This window comes from Takifugu rubripes, chromosome 10, assembly GCF_901000725.2.
Source record: "Takifugu rubripes chromosome 10, fTakRub1.2, whole genome shotgun sequence".
In the NCBI taxonomy this organism is placed as follows: Eukaryota; Metazoa; Chordata; class Actinopteri; order Tetraodontiformes; family Tetraodontidae; genus Takifugu; species Takifugu rubripes.
This window is the reverse complement of record NC_042294.1, coordinates 8,519,505-8,541,843: the sequence shown is the minus strand read 5'-3', so window position 1 is coordinate 8,541,843 and position 22,339 is coordinate 8,519,505. Positions and strand designations below refer to the sequence as shown.

Below are 22,339 nucleotides of genomic sequence, written 5' to 3'. Positions count from 1 at the left end.
GCCGTCGCGTTTTTAGCGATTAAATCTGTAATTGTTTTTATATCTCGATTAGGATTTAAAGGTTTTATTCCCGTGTTTGTTTGGGATTTTTTATCTTGTTTTTTTTTTGAAGATAGGATTGGTCTGACGCTAAAAATAGATTCAAATTCTTCAAAGACCGGAAGTGCAGTGATTTCATTAGAATCACTGACCACAAAACTTTGTTTCCTGTCCAGTTTTTTTAAAACAATTTCAGGAAATTGAGGGAATTAATTTTCAATCCAACATTCCAGCACAAAATAAGACATTAACCAAAAAAGGAAATGCTTCACTTTTTGCCAAACCATGTGCTTCAGGAGCCTATTGGAGGACTAATTTAAGTGATCTTAGAGCTGATAGTCATTATTTTACTCCTTTATCCTGAATGTGCCCCCACCTCCTTACATCTGCTCATTCACTTTGAAAGACACACACACAAATTTGAGAAGAACATTTTTTTTATATTTCAAAAAGAATCCAGGAACATAATGGAATAAACAAACACTGGGTCTGAACATCCAGACAATTGAGATCCAAAAATACATTTTCTTAGGAAATATTAAGTATATACAAAACATAAAAATTTATATTTTAGTTTGGGTACTCAAACAGGGTAGTCCCCTTTTTAATATTTTATTAATAAAAATAAACTTTAAATATTTAATCCACCCATAACTTCAATTGAGGCAGTTTTAACATTGAAATCAACCAAGATTCCAAACAACTTAATCCTTTTTTTGCATTTGCATGCAACAACAACAACTGTACACCCGAAGTCTTGAACTTGCAATAAAAAAAATAAAAATAAAAAAAAAGGCCAGAAAGTGTATGATTCAAACTTTAACACGTGAGCCCTGTAGCTGTGCCAGTCTCTGCTTTAAAAGTTCACTTTTCCTGTTCAGCTGTTCCTTGAGTAGGAGAAGTCTCTGCTCGTCCGACTGCATGCTGTAGATGCACTCCGTCGCCTTCTTCAGGATCACCACCTTGGCCGCTTTCTCGTTGTTAGCCACCTCGGGGATCTCGTCCCGCAGGGCGAAGAAGCTCAGCTTCAGCTCGTTCCTCCTCTGGCGCTCCAGAACATTGTGAGTCCTTCTCTTGTCGTAATCCTCGGTGTCAGACGTCCGCGGGCTCGAGCACTTGCGGTTGCTGCTGATCTGTTTGAGGACCCTACTGTGGCCGCCGTTGCCGCTCTCCAGCTTCAGCCTCTTGACAGCCGGCTGCTCGTGCCTCATGGAAGGATGGGCGGCGTAATTATGCTGGTGGGTGGAGACGTGGCATCTCTTCAACACGAGCGGGCTGGGGAGCCTGGTCTCCGACGGGCTGGGGTCGCAGCGTTTCACCGCCTGTCTCTTCTCCACCGTGACCACATCGATCTCCTCCTCCTCCTCCTCCTCCTCCTGGTCCTCATCATCATCATCGTCGTCGTCGTCATCGTCTCCATCGTCTGCAACATTAAAAAAAAAAAAAAAAATTCAATCACACGTGTCACAGCAGTTGTGTCACGTCCAGGCTACATGCTTCTGATTGAACACTCCGTACAGTCTTCCACATCATTACACCGTCTGACGCTGCAGCTGTAGCCCCCAGCTAATCTCACAACATGGGTGAAACATGTCTGCAGCATGTCTACCTCCTGCCTGCCTGTCAATAAATCAAAACCACTGACACCCAAGTTTTCTATACGAGGTGAATTCCCAGTGGCAGTCGTGAAACTGGCACGGTGAGCACAAAATGCAGCTTACCTGAGTCACTACAGCTGCTGCTGCTGCCACTGTTGGGCGGCGTATCCAGTCCCAGATCCTTACTATGCACCGTCCCTGCGCTGTGCTTCGGCGTCTCCGCCACCGGGTACGGGAAAACCACGGATGGATCAATGCACTCCGACGCAGACGTGTTCAAATCTTGCAGATAGCTGCTGTTAAGCTTCCACGAAACAGCGCCGGAGGGCTCCGTGCAGTCCCCGCCCGCCGATTCCTTCCGAGCGGCGTGCAGCGAGGCGAGCCGCTCCGACACCACCTTCTCCAGCTTGGCAGCGGCGGAGAAGCCGCTCCACATGCAGTCCTGGATGATGATGGTCTTGAGGAAGGACTGGGAGTAGTCGGCGTCGCAGATGCTCTGGTTGACCACGTCGTCGCCCAGGAACTCCGTGAGCATCTCCAGCTGATCGGCCACGGAGGGGAAGAGGCTCGACAGGGACGGCCGGCGGCTCGGGGAGAGAGGGGGGGTCGGGAGCAGCTCGAACTTCTTCCAGATGTCCTCGCTGGGCGCCGGAGGCTGAAGCTGCTGCGGGTAAAAGTCCTCCTCCTCGTTGTCATAGTAGAAATACGGCTGGAGAGAATCGTAATCGTAGTCGTAGTTTTTACTCGCCAAACTTGAATTCAGCGGCATGTCGTCTCTGCTGTCGACCTTTTATTACGGAGCTGAGTGGAAGAAGAAGAAAGAAGATCTGATTCATCTGGAAAAGGGGTGTGCGGGTTCGGAGCGCACGACGGCGTTACAACGTCATATGGTGACTTGAAAACAGCAAACCGTGTGCACGCCTCATATGCGTGCACCGGGGCTGCTGCAGCAGGTGCTCGACCGGGGCTCCAGCACGCGCAAATGTAGTGCAAGAAAGAAAACTAGAATGAACCGGCGCTGGCAAAGAGCAATAATCTTTAAAAACTACACTCGCGGGGAGAAGTGACGTGCACGACCATTTCTTACCTTTCTTTTACAATTTTTATGAAACCGTCGTCCTGAGAATGCGGCGCAAAGTCGATCCGAAAGGCGCAAAAAAGTTAATCCAACACGAAAGCAGCATTAAATCCTTCCAGTTCCACAGTGATGCAGGCGGGTTCAGCCCGAGTGAGGCGTGCATGAGGAGCGGACAGATCACGGCGACACGCACGCTCTCAGCGGCTGCGTGCGAATCAGAGCTCAGACGTCTTACTACGCGTATTTATACCCACCGCATTACCCGGCTGTGTCCTTCCGCGTGTTTCCCCGCGAAACACTTGCCGGTTTCAAGATTTCACCTCCCGCCAGTTAATTTCCCCGTTTTTCGAACCCCAAAGAACCTCACATTGTGCACCATAATGCGTTTAATGGTGACGGATTTTTCATTTGAGCACCATGAATCGAACCAAGCGTTTAAATGCGGTTGAGTCTATTTCGCTCTGAATTTTAAGGACGTCACAGTGGAGGTCCATTGACGGCTGACGTGCAGAAAAAAAACACCAATGTAGTAGTAGTAGCTATTTAGTGCGATGTGTTTAGATTTTTAAAAACACTGTCAAATACACGAATCAGAACCTGTTGGGCGTTGCCACGCATTTATTTTTTTTGGAGAAAAGCTTTAATATCCTACAGAGGAAGATGCCCGCTGCACTTTTTTTAATTAACATTTTGCAGAAAAAGAGTCCAAACTGCAACGTATGCACGATCTCAGCAGCAGTGAACGTGTGAGCTAACAGGTGTGGGAGTTTACCTCGGTCTCTGCGGGTGCTCACAGCTCCCAGACGGCCAGAAACAGGTGAATTCGACGGGCACACGCAACAACTGCAGGCTGCAAACGACGGTGGAGATAAATGACAGCGAGTTTGCGGGATGGTGACCGTGTAAAGTGGCTCTAGTCGTCGTCCGGAGAGATTGGCATCAATTAACGACAGGAAGGAAGCAATTAAATCAGATGGGTGCTGCGGATGGATGGAAGTGCCCTCCTCTGCCGTGGAGGGGAGGAGAGATTCAGCGGGTTCTGAGCGCCCCCTGACGGCCAGACTGTGCCAGGACTGGACGGCAGCCAGGTGGGTCCAAGGTCACTGATGCAAGAACTTTGAACCCCACGAGCTGCCCATGCAGCGGTCATGGGCCATGGGTATGGAACGTCAGTCAGATGGGGGGATTATATAGGGGAAAACAATCAACCTTTTCCACTAAAATAGGCAATGTTTATTTGATCGTTTGAGTTCTCAAAAGTAAAAATGCCCAGCAGTGTGTCCCCAAACAAGTGGTTAGAGAGAATAATTCAAGACTGTAGGCTCTCGTTCATTATTGTGGGTGGTTTTTACCTTATACTGAACACAGGATCTCTGGAAGTTAACGCCATTATTGCATCTGCTCGACAAGGTAGTGCTCCAGTTAAATGACATCATGATTACAAGTCTTGGGGTCCAAGCCAAAAGGGAGATTTTCTTGAAAATAGGCTGATATGTCAGCTTTACTTGAAATTTTTGTGTTTAAGAGTCAGTCAATTTAATAATAGGCTGGGATTTGGACGTACCCACAGTGCGTACTCTTTAAATCCATAATAGAGGAAGGGGGTGATAAACCCCTTTCTTACTGTCCAGGATGTAATAAAAAAACTCTTTAACCGTTGCCCCTTCTCTCCTATTCCCCAATTGGGGATGCTGAGCCGCCATCCACATCCATCAGAGCCTGAGTTGTGGTCGGTGCATTTATCAGATGCTCTGGAGCGCCTGGAGACACTCTGAGAGCGTCTGACATCACTTCCTGTGAAAAGAGATCTAAATCACTCCGAATCCTCGTCTGCTGTTGGAACATCTGTTCATGGAAGAGATTAATAAAGTTATGTTGGATAAATGTTCCGGTAATTTAACACTGCAACAGATCATTCTTCAACAAACTTCTTTTTGTTACATTTTGACTTTATTCCCCCATTAAAAATAAAACGTTTTGTTCTCTTTTTTTTTTAACGTATTTATCACATTTGCCCTTAAACATACTCAAAATTGCATCTCGAATATTTCAACAGATGGTCCAAATTTAACTAAAGATGTCGTTTCCTGTTATAAAAAGCGCAGATGGGGACAGATGTTACGGGAATATTACTTTCACCCGTTGCATAATCAGCTCTGGATGCTGGTGAGGAAGGAAGCTGCCCATCACACTCAAACACAGAGTGACAACCGACGTTCTTCCAGAAACTAACCCCCCAAAAAAGGCTTTCAGTCACAGCTGAAATGGGTCTCCTGACAGTCCCAGGATGGTCTTCTACAGACGCATCACAGTCCATCTGCAGCACCATTCCTGAGAGACAGAAAATCAATAGTTGCTCAACTCCTGGGGGAGATTACTGCCAACTAAGCAGCTGAAAATGAAACACATGACAAACAGTCGCCTGACTCCAGAGCTCATCGCTCCATTAATTATGGATGCTGTCAACAGATGGTTGTTAAAATGGACCCGGACAGATACAGGTGCAAATGTGTCGCACATATATGCTAAAAGAAAAATCAGTTAGAAGCTCTGCCAAATTACATTGAAACATATGAAGTCCGCAAAACAGATTTGTATGTGCAGTCGAATTATTAAAAGCATTTCTGTCCCTGTTCATCATATTATATTGTCAGAAATATTAGTTCACATGTGGGTTGGGTTTTTCCAGCAGGATTATGAGCTACAATATCTTTTTGTGCATAAAAATTCTAATCTTATCTGCGTGTTTGAGTCAATTATTTATGACATGAAGCAGCTGCGAAGTGCAGACAAATGCATGAAGCTAAAGTGCACTTTTACGAGCCTGCAAAAAAGCACACTTGCAGTTTATGGCCACTAGAGGGAGCTGTCGCACCATCTGAAAACACCACCCAATACACAGACAGGGTTAAAAAAAACTTTATTTTGCGGTGAGTAATTAGTGAATTGTTATTATTTTAATGATAGCAAAATGTTCTCACAACTGATCAAAATATCTCTAAATTGCAAATGATGCCGGTCTTCAATTTAGAGACACAGGTAAATAGGAAGTAAGAACATTAAACGCTGTGTAACGTTTCCCTGATTAAACCTGGAAAACAACAATCTGCTGTAGCAATAATGAGACGTTTTCTGAAATACTCTGCAGCATTGTGGGCTGTTTTCCTTGAACCATAACTTCAAAATGACTCCACAAGCGGCCGGGTTAAACACCCTTCATGGCTGTATATAAACACGTGAACAGCACAGTTACAGCAACAATCCTGAAGTTATGATGGAATTAGAGCTCCAGTTTGTGCTTGCAGGATACGAGCCTCTTGGTAAACATCTGACTTTACAGCTGCCGAGTTAAGGCCCGTCTGCTTGTAAAGATAATTAAAAAAAACCCCGAGTCAACAGTTAAAATCACTGTAGGCGCTCCCGAGTCTGCACACACACACACACACATACACACACAGAGGTCGCGCCTTTACAGAATCTACCCTCTTTACCATTTGGAAGTTTCCTACCTTTATAATATACAATATAAAAATTAACGAAACACTTATATTGACTTTTTATTTTATTGATCAAAGAACGCCGTTTTCACCCGCCTATATTTTAAAATGTCCCTGATCAATTATCTGTTCTACATCGAAAGGAGGCGGCGGGGGAGAGGGGGGGGGGGGGGGGGGGGGGGGGGGCATCGGCGTGTGATTAATGTAAAGAAAGTGTGCATTGGCGTGTGTGACGTCGCGGCGCGCTGCTGATGTCACGGCCGCGGAGCCTCGGAGGAAGCCCTACTGCGCAGCCCAGTGCGCAGCGTGCAAAAACGGACCGGTGCGCGCTCGGACCCGCATTCCGATCGGTGTCACACCTGGACCCCCCCCCCCCCTCGGGTTTAAACCTCCGCGCTGTTAGGTGTCAGCCGCGTCTCCGCCACCGCCCCCACCCCCCCACCCTCGAGGATGATTTGAGAGGAAGATGTGTGAGATTTCCGCTGACCTTCGCCTCCGCTCCGCAGCACCGAAGCATTGTGACGCGCCGCCGCCGCCGCCGCCACCACCGCCGCCCCAGGAGCGCCTCGGCTCCCGCCGCTGCCCCACTTCGACCGCGCAGTGAACGCAGGTGCTCGGACCGCTCAGCAGCCGCCAGCAGCGGGGTTTTCCCTTCCGATCCACCCAGACCGAGGCAGATGCCCCTCGCTCTGTCAGCCCGGCTTCTACTATGGTGGAGTTCCCATCCCTCAGCCCGTACTGGCCCCTCATCCGCTTCCTGGTGCCTCTGGCGATCACCAATGTTGCCATCGACCTGGGGGAGCAGGTAAGGCTTCGGCTCTCTTCGTCCTTTTTCGGCGCGCCGTTAGGTCCCAAACACGGGACCGTGTCTCCGTTAGCCGCGGCTAACGACGCAAAACACTGGATTTGCTTCCTCGTGGGACGCATCCGCCGCCGCCGCTGCGTCTTTTTCCTTATTTTGCTCGGTTCTTTAACCTTTAATTCTCTAATCCGCAGTTCCCCCGCGACGGCCCCGCTGAGCCCCAGATTACTCGGCCTAGCTTCAGCTAGCCTAGCTGGAAACTGGAGGAATCCATGATTATATACATTATTTAGGGAAAAGGAAATCACGCCCTTGTTTTTCTCCCCCTGAATTTGTGTCACGACGGCCACCAAATTCCACACAAATTGTGGACTATTTCTATGTTAATCTGGAATCAAAGCACATCTGTCCGGTTTTTACAATAATAACAAGAAGCAAAGTATGATGCTGTGGTTTGTAGATGGCAGAAGCGTCATCTCTAATTCCTTCACCTTTTTTTGGTCTTGCTTGGACTATTTGAATTAAAAACAAACGCTGCTAGATGTCAGGATTAAGCTTATGCAACGGCTGGAATCTGTTATAAATAGCACACGGAAGCAGAGGAAGAGGGCAGCTGTAGGGACACTCCTGGAGGAAGAACTGGATGAGGACAGGAGATTACAGCAGGTTTAGATGGCAGATTTGTCCCACGCCACTCGGGCTTTTGACGCCTTATCAGAAATTCTCATTTATGTCGAGGAAAATCCAACAACTTGGACGTTAAAGGTGCTACTTTTCCTCTTGGGGCAACATTTCCCTGGAAAACACCCTTTGATGCGAGATAAAATGAGCGTGGAAATGCAATTTGATGGTGCAGCATAGCGGAAGTTAAAATGCAGAAGCTGCAGTGGAAGATATCGCGTGTCATGGTCATGGTCACGCTCACGTGGCGCCGACTCATCGCACGTTTCCACATGTCTTCCAGGCCCTCAACAGGGGCATAGCGACGGTTAAAGAAGATGCCGTGGAAATGCTGGCCAGCTACGGCCTGGCCTACTCGCTCATGAAGTTCTTCACCGGACCCTTGAGCGACTTCAAGAACGTGGGCTTGGTGTTCGTCAACAGCAAGAGGGACCGGCGGAAGGCCATGTTCCTGCTGGTGACGGCCGGGGCCACCGCCTTCGTGCTCCACATCTTAATAGGTGCGTGTCAAGACCTGTGCGATGGCCGAGAACACTCAAAAAAGGACGCCATGACACAGCAGTCAGCCGCCAGGCGTTTGGCTAACGTCTGAGTTAGCCCATGCTAGCGGTTAGCATGTTTCCCCTCAGAAATCCCAACCTGTATAGATGGCGCAGCCCTCATTAGCGACGGCGTGCTGCTAGCGTGCACTAACGCCTGCCCGCTCTCCGCAGCTTACACCGATTTAGGCTACTACATCATAAACAAGCTCCACCATGTGGACGACTCTGTGGGACGCAAGACGAGGAAGGCGTTCCTGTTCCTGGCGGCGTTCCCTCTGCTGGACGCCATGGTGAGTCAGCGCGGTGGGACACGCACCCGAGCCGCGCCGTCCATGACCCGCCTCTGCTTTTGTTTTACTCCCAAGGCCTGGATCCACGCGGGGATCCTCCTCAAGCACAAGTACAGCCTCATCGTGGGCTCGGCGTCCGTCTCTGACGTGGTGGCTCAGGTACGCTTCGCCGCGGCCGAGGGTCCCGGGCGCCCTTTTGAACTCCGCCGTTCAGCGCGTGCGTCTCTCCCCAGATCGTCTTCGTGGCCATCCTCCTCCACAGTAACCTGGAGTGCGCCGAGCCGCTGCTCATCCCCATCCTGTCCCTGTACATGGGCGCCCTGGTGCGCTTCACCATCGTCGGCCTGGGTTATTACTGCAACATCCACGACAACATCCCGGACACCAGCGGACTGGACGTGGGGGTAAGTTTGGGTTGTTTTTTTTCAGATTCCGTTTAGCTCTGTTTACACACAAGCTAACGGGCATCTGATGCCTTCAGGGCGACGCCACCATCAAAAAGATGCTGAGCTTCTGGTGGCCCCTGGCCCTCATCCTGGCCACCCAGCGCATCAGCCGACCCATCGTCAACCTCTTTGTGTCTCGTGACCTGAAGGGGACCTCCGACGCTACCAAGGTGGGTGTTTACCTCCACAAACCGGGGACACGTCTTTGTGTCCCTACGTTATTTTACCCCCCCTCCCTTCCCACAGTCAAGTGGTCACAGATGAAGTATCAGATGCTAACAAGCCCCCTCCCCTCTGGAGCGTTCTGGCTCCCTCACTAATGGAGGCAACACAAAGCTGTTTACCAGAATGAACTGGAAATCATTGACAACGCCACCTGCCAGCGGTTGGGGTGATTCACCACGTCCACGCGGAGCCCGATTATCCCGAGTGAAAACATTTTCTACAGTACGCGGCCCTACTGTTCCCGCGCAAGGCTGTTGTTGTTCGGGGGCACAAAAACAAGACCAAGGCTGTGAAAACACACCCAGCGCGTGGCGTTCAAGTCTATTGTTAGACACCAGGCTAATTTTGCTCCTGCGTTAGCGTGCCCGCGGCTAATCGCAGCGGCGACTTTGTCATTCCAGGCCGTTGCCGTCCTCACGGCCACGTATCCCGTGGGTCACATGCCTTACGGGTGGCTGACGGAGCTGAGGGCCGTGTACCCAGCCTTCGACAAGGTAATCCCGGCGACCGCTAACGCCTGTAGCTCGGAGAGATCACGGCAGGTGAACGGTTTCTCCCTCCTGCAGAATAATCCCAGCAACAAGATCAACGCCAGCAGCGCCGTCACCAAGTCCCACATCAAGAAGTTCACCTTCTGCTGCCTGGCGCTGTCCCTCATGGTGAGTCCCGGCACGCCGCGCCCGCTTCTATCGGCACTTGCGTCGACCGTCCACGTCCAGAGACGATATTATTCATTTGAACAGGGAGAAACCCCTATCGGGACCAGGCTCCCGTAGTAGTGTAGCCTTTAACTAGTGATGGGTTGATCGTGGGTTACTGGATAATTCCAGCTGCTTACACATTATTGGAAACCCCCATGAACTCGCTGACATCGTCACCTAAGACGACCCCAGAACCAGCAGCCCGCACTTGGATTAAATGTTAAACGACGCAGCTCCAGGGTGACAGTCCCGCCTCATTCCGCGCAATCTTTCTACGTTAGCTGCACCTCTGCTGAGGCGATCCAAAAAAGGCAGATCCAGATTGCAGCGGCGCTGTTTGACGGGTCAATATTTACATCAGGATAAGATTCTTTTGTTATTCGCAGTTGAGGAAACGTCTGTCAGACGTCTGAATGTCCCTAAACTCGGGTCAAGCACTGATTCACTCATACCTGCAGCAGGTTTCTCTTCCAGAACCAGTATAACCAGTTAGAGCAGCCATACTATACCGTCCCGCACCAATTCTTGCATAAAGCCTTGTTCTGGAAGCTTCATGCTAACGCTCAGAGCTCCCCCCCCCCTTTGGTTTAGAGTTGCGACCCATTAGGATGGAAGTTTGTGAAGAGGCTCAGATGTTTAAGAGCTCATTAAAACCAGACATTCACATAAAAGCACATTCCAGAAGGTCCTGGCAGATGATCCTTAAGCCAGCGGCGCCACGGGCGCCTCCCATTGCCGCGATGCTAAGCTAGTTTCTGAGGAGGAAAAAAGGAACTCACGTCCCAGTTTGTTGCAATAACTGCACCAGAAAGAATAACAGGAAGTTTGTGGCCAGAGTCGGGTCTCTTGGGATGTGTGCGCATGTGTGTGTGTGTGTGTGTGTGGGGGGGGGGGGGGCTGTCCTGGTGAGGTGTGAAAAAAAGTGGACAAGACAAAACAGCAGAGGGCGCCGTGACAACGGCGGCGCATCCCAGTAAGTGGCTAATAAAACGCAAGAGGCGGCAAAACGGAACTTTGGGGCAGGCCCTGTGTCCCACCAGGGAAGGGGGGGGGGCGCATCTTCTCTGTCCTGGGACTCACAAAAGCTTTCCTGGGGCCTCTTAAAGCCAAATTGTGGGTGTCTAATCCAGGGCGCGGCCTAACGCTCTAAATCTGAGTGATAACAGGGAGGCGCCGCAGGGCTGTAATCAGGGCCGGTCGGGACGGAGGCAGAGCAGAACTGACCCTCCTGGTGCCCCGTAGAGAGGAGGGAGGCTTCTTGGGCTGCTCCAGGTTCCACCGAGCTTCTCACATTTGGCATTTAATCGGGAGGCCGCTGATGTAGCGAGCTGTAACGGGGCGTGCGGGGGCCAAGGGGGGGGGAATGTGTAATCTAACGTGCTTTTGTCGCGCAGCTCTGCTTCGTGCTGTTCTGGACTCCTCACGTGTCGGAGAAGATCCTGGTGGACATCATCGGCGTGGATTACGCCTTCGCCGAGCTGTGCGTGGTCCCGCTGCGAATCTTCTCCTTCTTTCCTCTGCCAGGTGACCCCCCCCCAGGGTTTTTTTTTTTTCAGCGCACGCCAGATTTTCCTTCCCGATCATGGACGTTTCTATCGTGTGTGTGTGTGTGTGTGTGTGTGTTTGCAGTGACGCTCCGGGCTCATCTGACCGCGTGGCTCATGACCCTGAAAAAGACCTTTGTGCTGGCCCCCAGCTCAGTTCTCCGCATCATTGTTCTCATCACCAGTCTCGTTGTGCTGCCTTATATGGGGTAAGTCACCACGCCAGAGGTCACGAAGGTCAGCGGCGGTGAAAAGTTGTCAAACGTGAGATAATTCTGGATTATGCGGCTCTTGGACTGCTCTCATTTGGCGTTTCAGGGTCCACGGGGCCACGCTCGGGGTCGGCTCCCTCCTGGCCGGGTTCGTAGGCGAGTCCACAATGGTCGCCATAGCGGCGTGCTACGTTTATCGACAGCAGGTGAGCTGACGGAGCAGCTCCGTTGAAGCCCTTTCTTTGTATTTCGCCTCAACCTTGAGTGTCGGTTTTTGGCGCTCGCTTTAAAACGGCGGAAGTAAAGCTCCAGCTGCCGCTGAGGGGCAGAGACGACAAACTCGCCTTTCCCCGTCTGCCAACAGAAAAACAGCGAGATGTCCAACGTGCTGGTGGCAGAGAGCGACAACTCGGCCCAGATGAGCGAGGTGCAGTCCCGGTCCCAGATGGACACCATCACGGAGCTCCAGGAGGAGGAGGAGGACTGAGAGGACGCCGCGGAGGACGCCGCGGAGGCTCTCCGTCTGACCCACAGGAGCAGAGAAAGCCATGCACCTCCAAGTGTAAATACCTGTTTTTTCTTAAGATTCCGCATCATCAGTGGGTGTATCAACACGTGTGTGTCCGCCGGTCCAACAAGGGAAGCCAAAAAAAAACAAAAAAAAAGACAGAGAGACGGCGTGGAGAAGCCGTCCTCCCCCGCAGGACGAGCCAAACACCCGGGCGTCGGTGGAGCCGCCGCGGGGACACCAAACCCCAACCTTTAACTGTGTTCTTTTCTGGACAGGGCGGCGGGAGCACGCCGACTTAAAGACGTGTTGTGGGACTTGTTGGGTTGTGCAATCGTATTTGACATACAGCCGTGTACAGATTGTTTTCTAGAGGCGTCGCCACGGGAATATTTAAGAGGGGTCGGGAATCTCTCCTATCAGTTCTGATCGTTCCCTGGTTCTGCAGTCTGAGGGTCCATCTCCTTCTGCTGGTAGTGTTCCCACTGTCACATGTGCTGTAAATACTGTATAGGCATTCTTATTTGGGAAATAAATTGCTTTATTGTTACGACTTTTGACTTTAGCTTTAACTTTTTTCCACCCCCCCCCACTCTAAAGAGCAATAAAAGCCTGTTACTCAGAACTGCTTCCTCATGTGCAGTGAATGAGCGTTTCCGCGGCGATGGCGGGTAACGGTACGGAGTGTGATGCTGCACAAACCAACTGGGGGGGGGGCAAAAAGAGGAAGAGAACTACGAATGGCGTCGGGTCAGGTGACCAGTTCGCCCAAAAACAACAGAATTTTCGCCTCAATCAGACCATTAAGGAGACAAACCCGGATGGGCGAGGAAACGCCGTTTATTCGCGCTCGCCGCCGGTGCGGCGGCCCACATTCGCTCGTTGTTGTGCATCGTTTCTAAGGCAACGCGGAGGACCAAGCGGGCGTCTGCGACTGGATCCGGAGGCTGTGGCCAGGATCTTTCTGACGGTTCCATCGGCTTGGTTAAAGGCAGCATGTTACAGGACTCAGACACTCACACACGCTACAACGGTGACCGTTTCCCGATGATTCGCCGCAGTCGCTCGGTTAAAATTCGATTTCATCACAGCAATAAATTAAAAGCCAAAAGCGCCCCCGTTTTAGCCTCGCGGCAGCGTTCTGATCAGTCGTTTACAGAGAAACGCCGAAACCGGGGACAGATTAACACGCACGACGAGCAACTTGAAAACTTTACAGTGCAGCGCGTACAAATAAAGTTGTACAAGGTCTCAAATCTGCATATTTTGAAGGAATAGACATTTTGGCTAATATGCATAACTGGTCGTACTGTGAGGTAGATCTGGAGAGAGGCTGTACGCTATGCTAGGCTAACGCTAGGAGGTTTGGCTTTGGAGGCGGTCCTGAGAGAAATCCAGCCTGTCACCCTTCAGGGCCATAAGGGTCAAGGTGTAAATGAGTGGGGTGGGGGGGGTCAAGCAGCCCGGGGAGGGATCTCAACAGTGCAGTTTAGGTGGCTCTTGTAAACACCTCTGTTCAGTGAGGAAAAAGTGGGCAACACCAGCCAAACGGGTCAAATTTACTGAGCAGTCCAGTTAACCATTGACAGCAACGAACCTTAAATATGCTGGTGTGTGCTATTGGCTCCGCCCAGCTATTAGCTCCGCCCAGAGCCGCCTTACATATTTATTTGGCTACTTCTCGTCTAACTCTCAGCAAGAAAGCACATTTTCCAAAATGTCAAACTATTCCTTTACTAAACCCTTCGTTTTGGCGGTCCACCTGAGGACTGTCGCGATGGCAGGAGGTCGCTCCTGCGGCGGCCATCAGCTCGAGTCCAGCTCCGCGCGTTCGACGGCTTCTACAATGGGCACATTGTAGTGACGGTCGTCCTCCGTGACGAGGCACACGGACGGCCAGTCGTCCCTGTGGTCGTCGGGGTAAAAGGTGACAAACTCCTCCGTGTCTGCCTTGTACAGTCTGTAAACTTGAATAGTGCATTCCAAGGTGTAGCCCAGCAGGAACATCTCCACCTTCACAAAAGGAAAAAGAGAATGAGGGGAATAATTGCAGAGTTGGAGAATGTTTTGACTGTCATCAGCCGCTCAAGAACGCCAGATTTACAGCTGGGATCGCTTCAGCCCCCAATTAAAAGCTGGAAAATAGCAATTAAATCACTCCGACGGCACCTGAAAGGAGCAAACTCCCAGGGGAGAGAACGCCGGGACGCGCAGCAGCACGTTTGGACTGAGGGACTGGAAAATGTCAGGCGCTGATCCCGGGTGCTTCCTACCTGCTCCAGCCCGGCGCTGAGGCCCACGTGGCTGAGGTGGTTGGACAGGAAGGAGCGCGGGCAGTCGGACGAGTCCCGGGCGAACAGCAGCCAGCAGAAGAGCGGCACGTCTCCCTCCGCCTGCATGCGGCCGTGCAGCTCCAGCGCTCTGGCCAGCATGAGCAGCTTCAGCGCCTCCAGCAGACCCAGCTCCTCTTCGCCCCCCTGGAACAAGCGCTCGCACAGACGCTGCCGCTCGGCCACCGAGGGGCAGTCCACCGCTGCCTGCCACTGGGGCAGATCCACAGCAGACGTTAGTGCTGCTTCATATTCGTCAAGTCTTATAATATTAACCTTTGGAGTCTTAGGTTAGATTAACGGCTGATTTCCTCATGACTAGACGGCCCCGAATGCCCCATTTAGAGGAATTGATTCATTAATTAGGAGGGTTAAAGCAGAGAAGGGGGACGTGTGTGGCTCAACAGGCTGGACAGCGTCACTTCTGCTTCTTGTTATCTGTTCTTATCTGCTGCTTCTCTCTGTTAACGACTCAGCCGGTGTCGCACTCGTGACCACAGAAACCCACGACCAGTCATGATTTGGACTTTTGGGACTGGAAACGCTGAGTCAAGACTCATTTCCAATGTTGTCGCAGTGACAAAGCGCCAAGTTATGAAATAAATAATGCTAATCAGAGGGCAGAAACGGCAGGAGGACAAAGCAACCTGAGTTCAAATCGATTCTCTCGCATTATGAACTGCTCTAAGGGTGGGAGGAAGCATTTAAAAAGTCTTATAAACTCATATTTATGGAAACAACACATACCAGTCTATTCTGAGAGGAAATACAGGGAATCTATAAAGTCTGGAGCCAACGTAGCATGTGGCTAATTCTCATAAACCCTGAGTGGTGTGAGGTAGCAGTGATCCTGACTGGGCCTCAAGACAGGGGCCATTTGGGAATGCTTTAGGAGATGAACACACACACACACACACACACACACACACACACAGACGACGGTTTCCTGTGCTGTTACCTTGGCTCTGAGTAGCTTCGTGTAGCCTTTCATCTGCAGGATTGCATCTCCTCTCCCGTCTCCCTGCAGGCATTCTCCAGGAAATGACCACCCACTTATCAACCCCTCCTGGGCCTCCAGCTGATCCGGGAGCTGTAAACAGAAAATTCAAACCGCTCAGACGTCAGACACCAGAGCAGACCAAAAACCCCAAACATGGCATAGTTGACCACAACAATGATGCCTGCTGATGCCGTGGAGGCAGCTGGGACACACTACAGCTTAGAGGGGCCCCTTAATGGCCTAAAAAGGCCAGATTAATCAGGATCAGCCAGTGCCCCGATGGTGATAACATGAGGCGTGTTGGGAGTTTCTAATGCAGCTCGCTGCGCTGAAATCTAAAGGAATTTGCCCGAGTTAGCCTCTAGCTAATTGAGCACAGGCACGGTTGTGGCTTCAGAGCTAAAGATAGTTGGCACGCTAACTGCTGGGCAGCATTATTACCATAGCGACGTCCTCGTCCTGCAGCCACGAGGGCAGCTGGGTGCTGTGGGTGAACACCTGGAACAGCGTGGCTCTCAGGGCGCAGTAGTTGTCCCCCCTCACTCTCCTCAGACTGCTGAACCTGCTGGACATCTCCGTGTACCCCTGCAGCAGCACACAGCAACACCACAGGAGGACTCTTGGACGTCCCCATGCAAAAGAACTGGATTTAAAGTGGAAGCCGTCACCGACCTTCCTAATGAGGGCACTTTTGGCGGTGTTTCCTCTCCACTCCCTCTCGCTGTAAGACAGAATATCCATGGCAGGAGCCAGACTGCACCTGTCCTCCACATTTAACACTGAAAAACATCAACACAAGCGTCGGTATGTGACACCCAGAGCACACGATTGCTTTAGGAAGGCGAGTTCCAGAGATGGACTGACATCCCCTCCCTGTGACCCCCGAGTGGGATCGAGCAGACAAGAAAAAGGGAAGAGAGAGTGGTGATTGACTGACATGGGGGCAGGAATCCCGCTCCGTTATCTTGAGAGGCCGTCAGCTCCTCGGCTCCTCTGTACAGATCTTCCTCGCTGGAAAGGACAGAAAGCCTCATGATTTCTATCTTTGTTGCCACCAAGACAGACAGAAAGAGGACAGAGTGCATCTAAAGCCAGAGATAAGGCATATTTGGTGTTGCTCATGCTTGCTGCGATCCCTTCGGTTGCTACAGGATTTAGGTGGGAATATACTAAACCTTTCTAAACGCACTAAACGTGCATCGACTGAAGGAGACCAGCTGGCTATTTTTGGAACAGCTAAATTAAGAACGCGTGTTTGGAACATGTGATTAAAGACCGGATGGTTTTCTGAGACTGAATAACTTCCCAGACCTGCTCCTCGGGTCGTCCTCGGCTCCTTCCTCGGGGAGAACGGGCCCGTCAGCACCGTTGACTGAGCTGCCTGCAGGCCACTCCTCTTCTCCAGTCACCTCCGGGATCTCAGCATCATCCCCAGTCTGAATCCTGGACTCAGCAAGCACGTTCTTCACCTCCTCCTCCTCCTCTGATTTATCAACATCTCCGTCTTTATCCTGTCCTTTCAGGATCATTTCTTCCTGTCCCATGTTCTCTGATGGGCTGGTGAGGTCAGGCTTCACATCCTGTTCTGACTCCAAGCTGCAGAAACAAAACAATTTTCTATCGTTACTCTTGAGATTATATGTGTTTATTTATCTGAACAAACCGAAACTGTAGATAATTGTATAATGGTGCCTATACGCCCCCTAGTGGCCCAAGACGGATACACCAGCTGTAAAGGACCTACTGACCTTTCACGACCGCCTTCTTCCGGAGCTGCGATCTCAGGCGGTACAACAACGTCCCCGGAATCTCCCTCCTCACCATTGTGATCGAGTCTTCCGGGTTTCAGCTTGGAAGACGACTCAGTGATGTCACAGCTTGTAACTTCCTCTGAAGGGGGACCGGGCAGTTTGTACGCTGAAGCGAGCTCCGTCTGAGGAGGCTCAGTGGCAGCGCTGTAATTAGAGACACGTTGAAGTCTGACATCAACACACGACACCTGTTAACTGTCCCCATCAGATGCATTCAACGCTGAACTGTAACGGTTTCCCCCCCCCCCCCGAGGGTCTCACCAGCTCAGAGAGATCTCACCCCCCTCCTGTCCGACCTCAACGGGCGGCAGCTGAGTGTTTGGCTGAGATAAGACGTCGGTTATTCCGGGGGCCTGTCCACGCGCCTCAGCTTCGTCGCCGTCATCGTCGGGAGCGGCCAGGTTAGCGTGCTGCATCGTGTTTATCTCCGCGGGATTTTCAGCACAAACGGCCTGAGCCAACAGAGCGCTGATATCAGGGAGCCCGTCCGCAGCCGCCGAGGACGCAGCTTCAGCTTCTACTGCGCTGAAATGAGTCGAGCTCAACGGCTTCTCGGGCAAGATTAAAGTGCACTGGGGCAGGTTAGCGTGCGCGGCGTCTGCAGTGCTATTTGCAGCTGGTGCTGCGTGGGGATTCTCTGGGATTTTCCTGGGAGGCGGTGTTGGTGCGAGCACCTTCTGGGGTCCGTTCATGATCTCTCGGACTTCGGGACTATTCTTCGGCTCCACAGCTTTAACGTCCTCACGCACCTCCACATTGTTGTCGTGTTTATTCCTAAGCATGTGAAAGAAAAGATCAGCAACATCACCTTTCAGAACACATCCTGGGGATCAATACAAAACCTGATTAAGTTAGAGCTAGACTCATTAGGATGAAAGGGAAAATAATGAGTATTTAGAGAAACTGTGGTGCTTACCTTATGTCTCCGTCTCCCTCGGGCCCACAGGTGCCCAGCAGTAATTTGGCTTCCTGTGTTGAGGCCTTTGAGTTATCAGACAGCAATCCACTTCTTTCTTCCCCACTTTTACAACCCGGACTCTCAACGTGGCAGCAACAGCCTCCCATCTAGCCCTGTGGCCCAGGAGGTCAAATGGGGGTTGAACGGTGACCTCTATTCCAAAAGGTCGGCAAGCGACCTGATAATTTTAGGAGTTCATGATGATGTTTAAAGTGCAGCTATGGCCAGAGAGCAACCATGGTTGTTCTATTAGAGAGAATCGATGAATTAGTGGGCAAAAATCACTCGTTGTGTAAACGCGTTTTCATTAAAATCCCTTTAAAAACAACTCGGGATCAGATGTCACATGATCCGACGTCACGTGACTTACAAAACAAAACTGAAATTTTAGGGAAGTGGATGTACAGCCGTAAAATCAAGAAACTCTTCATTTGAACATAGCGAAATAGAACTTATCAGTCAACCACAGTTCACCAGCACTAAGAAACCACATCTGTCAATCTCTGTTGCAGATACATGTTAAAAAATATATCCTTAAATCTGACAACCAAGGAATCCATTTTTTAAATGTATGGCGCACATTAATCACAGGGACACCGATTGCACATCACACGTTCAAAAGTCAGCGTCCTTCTAATAATTCAAATAATAATACAACAGCGCAACTGAATAAAAAAGTGCATTGTTTTGAACCGTTTCCTGTATCCGCTTCAGTTAGCTAGCCAGATCGCAAGTTAAAATACAGTTACGCCACTGAATGCTGATAACCATTTGTAAAAACATTCCTGTTGCTCGAGTCACAAGAGAAAAGTATTTAACACTTATGGCTTAATGGTTAACATTCGTTCTGAACATATTTACAGTGTTTTGCAGATCCTGTTTGATAGGAAGCCCTAGCATAACCAGCGTAGCAGGTCAGCGCACAGTTCGAAGCCGTGACGTCACAAGAATGCGCTGTGACAAGTTGTGCTGCGTTCAAGTGCTCGCCGATAAAGCAATCACAGTAACGCTAAACATCAATTTTCTAACTGCATCTTATCACATTTAATTAAAGAAACCATTTACATGTAGATACTTGCTGTACATTTATTTTCAAAAAAGCTTCAAAATGTATCTTTTATGTACAAATCTGTGAATATACAATTACATTTTACATATATACAAGTATTCACACATTTATTGCTATATAAAATTAATTTTCATTGTTTAAAGTTCAAAACAAGTGATTTTCTAAACTCAAGTTAATCTGCTACATAGGCTTTAATTCCTCCATGTGATGGATCAGCTCCTGTGGCAACCCAAATTCTGAAAAAAGTTCTATACACTCCTGCAAGAGGCAACTTAGGCTTTCAGATGACCCAGAACTAAGGTTTTCCTGTGTGTTTGTAACATTCAAGTCATTTTTTTTAGCCTCTTTGCAGCATTCCTTGTCATTACATCCCTCTTTACAACAGCCTGACACTGACTGCTCCAAGTCCAGCTCCTCCATGGTCTCGGACACAGAGCTAACATTGGGAGTAGGCTTTTCCAAAGCTTTGTTGGTCCCATCAATGATTGTGTCTTCATACTGTGAGACCCGATGCAGAAGCTCTGTCACAGAGGGTGGGATGGGGTTTTCCGGATGCTTGGTTTGGTACCAGAAATACAGAGCACTGTGGCATACAGAGGCACAAAGAGGCAGTAGAGTCACTTACAATGACACAGAAGTGACAGGAAAAAAAGTCTTCAATAATAGCAAGAACAAAAGAGGGTCCTGATGTTTCCATGTAAGAAAAAGATGGAAATATCTAATGCCTCTTTATGTGTAAAAGGAATCCATGATGACAAGAAAAACAACGAACCCAAAACAAGACATCCTCGAGAGGGCACAATGGAACAAACACGAAAAATGGTACAAAGTATGTTAACCCATGTAAGGCCACTAGATGGCACCGTTACCTAAAGTCTGTGCGACTGTTAAAAAGGTCCTAGAATTTGGTTTTGTTTGTAAAAAAAAAAAGGGAAATGGACAAATAATTCGTCTTGAGCTACACAACCCAGTCATACACACACAAACAAACTGATACAACACACCTTAACATCCCCTTAAGGCGGCCAACGGGTGCAGTCATTGCAGCTCCTTCCAGGTACCCCTGTTTGAAACCGACCTGAAGCGAGGCCTCCATCCCTGCATCAGACCCGTCTACATAGCCATCCTGTCCACGACAGCAGTCAGGAACACAAAAACTCAACTTCACACAACTTTACAGTAATTTAACTAAGAGACTGAGCAATACTGCAAACACAGCGAGCAGTGTTTACCCGGATTCGTTTCTTCATGTTGGATGCCCATTCTTTGCTCATCACGCTCATTTCATCCGCATTCTCGTCAAAAACGTCGTCCCCGCAGATCGATGCAGCTTTTAACCAAGACATCTGACTTGACAAATACAACTCTTTACAGGAAAAACACAGAAAACAAGCTCACGACGGATTAATAACTCCACACTTAATAATAAACTCGAAAAAGAAAATTTCTGCGCTGGAATAACGTCATCATTCAGCGCCGTTTTCTTCTTCTGCTCCTTGAGAGGCGATTAGCGTTGATTTGAAGCTGTTTGTCGCCCCTAGTGGAGTGTATCTGTTTTACAGCGCATCCACCGAGTTTCCAATGCAATATAAATTAATTTGTTCACTTATTTACTCATAACACTGAGCTTTAATGACAGAACGTTTCAAATGTATACATTCATGCGTTCTAACCTAAAAAGTTTAAACTATGCTTGAAACATAGTCTGTGATTTCCAGTACAAAGTAGGGGGAAAAAACATTTTAAACCTAGTAAGGAAAGTTGTAATATATATAACATGTGCATTTAAAGTACCTAAACCACATTTTAAATTTGTTGCAAGGCTAAATAAAATCTTATAGTTGTACCATTGATAAAACATATATAAATACACGAATGTGATGTTTGTTGCTACCTCAGGAGAGTCGCAACAGGACAGGGCCCAGTTCACTGAGTGGGTTTATTTATGCAGGTATTTGAATTAACTTCAGCTGGAGGGCGCTGTAACCTCAGCAAAGACGTAATAATGGCCCGCATCACCAATCATCCTCATCATCATCCTCATCCTCATCCTCATCCTCATCCTCATCCTCATCCTCATCCTCATCCTCATCCTCATCCTCATCCTCATCCTCATCTGTTCACTTTGCGGTTCCATCAATTTTGATTTCCTTTATTTGTGCATTTATTTAAACCAAATAAGTATGTTTTTAGTTCAGAGATGCTTCTCTCTCTCTCTCTCTCTCTCTCTCTCTCTCTCTCTCTCTCTCTCTCTCTCACACACACACACAGACACACACACACACACACACACACACACACACAATGTTCTGGTCAGAAACATGCTGTCCCGGAGTCACACATCCCTGTTTCACTTCACCTTCCACTGGATCTTCTCAGCTTCCTGTTTAAGTTCTCAATCCTGAAAATGTCACCTGCTATGACAAACACATTATTCACTCATCAATAATGCATCCAGCAACCCCCCCCCCCCCCCCTTCCCACCTGAACCCCCACCCGAACCCCAACTCGGATGAAGGGGCTGGAGAAGACTGTGTCTCCTTTTTTATCCTTTATAAATATAACAGGGGAAAAACCTTCGTGCACAAGAGTGAGCAAGTGGTGGCAACACTGTTGGACAACAATGGCTCTGTGACCACTCTGAGGCCACGGTGGAGTTGCCTCTGGAAAATGGGGAAGGGGGGGGGGGAGTCAAAACAACCTGCTGGGGCAATCACCTGACACATTTCCATCCAATTTCCACTGCAGAATGTGTTCATTTTCAGGCTAATGGCATGTCATTTTGCCGGAGCCTTTGGTCAAGAATTAATCCTGGAATCAAAACAGATTTTCCGGGGAGCAATCTGCCATCAAGTATTGATTTTTTTACACTCACGGAGCCTGTACTCCCTAATTTAACCTGACAGCCAGCAGCACAATGGACTGGGAGCACCCTGGCATCTCACAGAGGGAGCTCTCCTCCTCCTCACGAGGTGAAAGAGAGATTTGGAAAAAGGCTGGAATAAAGA

The 22,339-nt window shown here is 49.4% G+C and overlaps 4 protein-coding genes across 6 annotated transcripts; 1 reads left to right on the top strand and 3 right to left on the bottom strand.

Annotated features, from left to right (window-relative positions):
- Nucleotides 1–458: 458 nt before the first annotated feature.
- Nucleotides 459–2,955, bottom strand: myca (MYC proto-oncogene, bHLH transcription factor a). Of its 2 annotated transcripts, XM_011608004.2 has the most exons (3): nt 2,725–2,955; nt 1,761–2,438; nt 459–1,462 (listed from the first exon to the last, which is right to left on the bottom strand). In XM_011608004.2, the coding sequence occupies exons 2-3, from the start codon at nt 2,404–2,406 to the stop codon at nt 852–854; spliced, it is 1,257 nt and encodes a 418-aa protein (XP_011606306.1). In that variant the 5' UTR covers nt 2,407–2,438; nt 2,725–2,955; the 3' UTR covers nt 459–851.
- Nucleotides 2,956–6,642: 3,687 nt separating this feature from the next.
- On the top strand, nt 6,643–12,716 carry ankha (ANKH inorganic pyrophosphate transport regulator a). The gene is made up of 12 exons (XM_003968080.3): nt 6,643–7,017; nt 7,979–8,195; nt 8,409–8,527; nt 8,603–8,686; nt 8,761–8,931; nt 9,009–9,143; nt 9,600–9,692; nt 9,765–9,857; nt 11,294–11,423; nt 11,529–11,652; nt 11,762–11,861; nt 12,020–12,716. Exons 1-12 carry the CDS (start codon nt 6,922–6,924, stop codon nt 12,140–12,142), a joined length of 1,485 nt encoding a protein of 494 aa, XP_003968129.1. The 5' UTR covers nt 6,643–6,921; the 3' UTR covers nt 12,143–12,716.
- Nucleotides 12,717–12,980: 264 nt separating this feature from the next.
- Nucleotides 12,981–19,222, bottom strand: LOC101065898 (uncharacterized). 2 transcript variants are annotated; one of them, XM_029842504.1, is made up of 11 exons: nt 19,124–19,222; nt 18,221–18,375; nt 17,566–18,078; nt 17,242–17,448; nt 16,805–17,089; nt 16,431–16,504; nt 16,166–16,272; nt 15,935–16,078; nt 15,452–15,583; nt 14,437–14,706; nt 12,981–14,176 (listed from the first exon to the last, which is right to left on the bottom strand). In XM_029842504.1, exons 2-11 carry the CDS (start codon nt 18,367–18,369, stop codon nt 13,970–13,972), a joined length of 2,088 nt encoding a protein of 695 aa, XP_029698364.1. In that variant the 5' UTR covers nt 18,370–18,375; nt 19,124–19,222; the 3' UTR covers nt 12,981–13,969. The 2 variants fall into 2 exon arrangements, with proteins under 2 accessions (XP_029698364.1, XP_029698363.1); XM_029842503.1 differs by having other exon boundaries at nt 18,221–18,508; nt 19,124–19,211.
- A 112-nt stretch (nt 19,223–19,334) lies between these two features.
- otulina (OTU deubiquitinase with linear linkage specificity a) lies at nt 19,335–20,834 on the bottom strand. Its single transcript, XM_011608022.2, has 3 exons — nt 20,564–20,834; nt 20,336–20,457; nt 19,335–19,914 (listed from the first exon to the last, which is right to left on the bottom strand). The coding sequence occupies exons 1-3, from the start codon at nt 20,675–20,677 to the stop codon at nt 19,512–19,514; spliced, it is 639 nt and encodes a 212-aa protein (XP_011606324.1). The 5' UTR covers nt 20,678–20,834; the 3' UTR covers nt 19,335–19,511.
- Nucleotides 20,835–22,339: the final 1,505 nt, after the last annotated feature.

Bases quoted from the DNA above. Each gene is read 5' to 3' on its own strand.
- myca (XM_011608004.2), bottom strand. From the start codon at position 2,406: ATGCCGCTGAATTCAAGTTTGGCGAGTAAAAACTACGACTACGATTAC. The intron at 1,463-1,760 runs GTAAGCTGCATT...TTAATGTTGCAG, and splicing joins CAGCAGCTGTAGTGACTCAG to ACGATGGAGACGATGACGAC.
- otulina (XM_011608022.2), bottom strand. From the start codon at position 20,677: ATGTCTTGGTTAAAAGCTGCATCGATCTGCGGGGACGACGTTTTTGAC. The intron at 20,458-20,563 runs GTAAACACTGCT...TGTCGTGGACAG, and splicing joins ACATGAAGAAACGAATCCGG to GATGGCTATGTAGACGGGTC. The intron at 19,915-20,335 runs GTGTGTTGTATC...TGTATGCCACAG, and splicing joins CGCCTTAAGGGGATGTTAAG to TGCTCTGTATTTCTGGTACC.
- LOC101065898 (XM_029842504.1), bottom strand. From the start codon at position 18,369: ATGGGAGGCTGTTGCTGCCACGTTGAGAGTCCGGGTTGTAAAAGTGGG. The intron at 16,505-16,804 runs GTCTGGGAAGTT...TGTCCTTTCCAG, and splicing joins GAGGACGACCCGAGGAGCAG to CGAGGAAGATCTGTACAGAG. The intron at 14,177-14,436 runs GTAGGAAGCACC...CCTTTTGTGAAG, and splicing joins TCAGCGCCGGGCTGGAGCAG to GTGGAGATGTTCCTGCTGGG.
- ankha (XM_003968080.3), top strand. From the start codon at position 6,922: ATGGTGGAGTTCCCATCCCTCAGCCCGTACTGGCCCCTCATCCGCTTC. The intron at 8,932-9,008 runs GTAAGTTTGGGT...TGATGCCTTCAG, and splicing joins CCAGCGGACTGGACGTGGGG to GGCGACGCCACCATCAAAAA. The intron at 11,862-12,019 runs GTGAGCTGACGG...GTCTGCCAACAG, and splicing joins GCTACGTTTATCGACAGCAG to AAAAACAGCGAGATGTCCAA.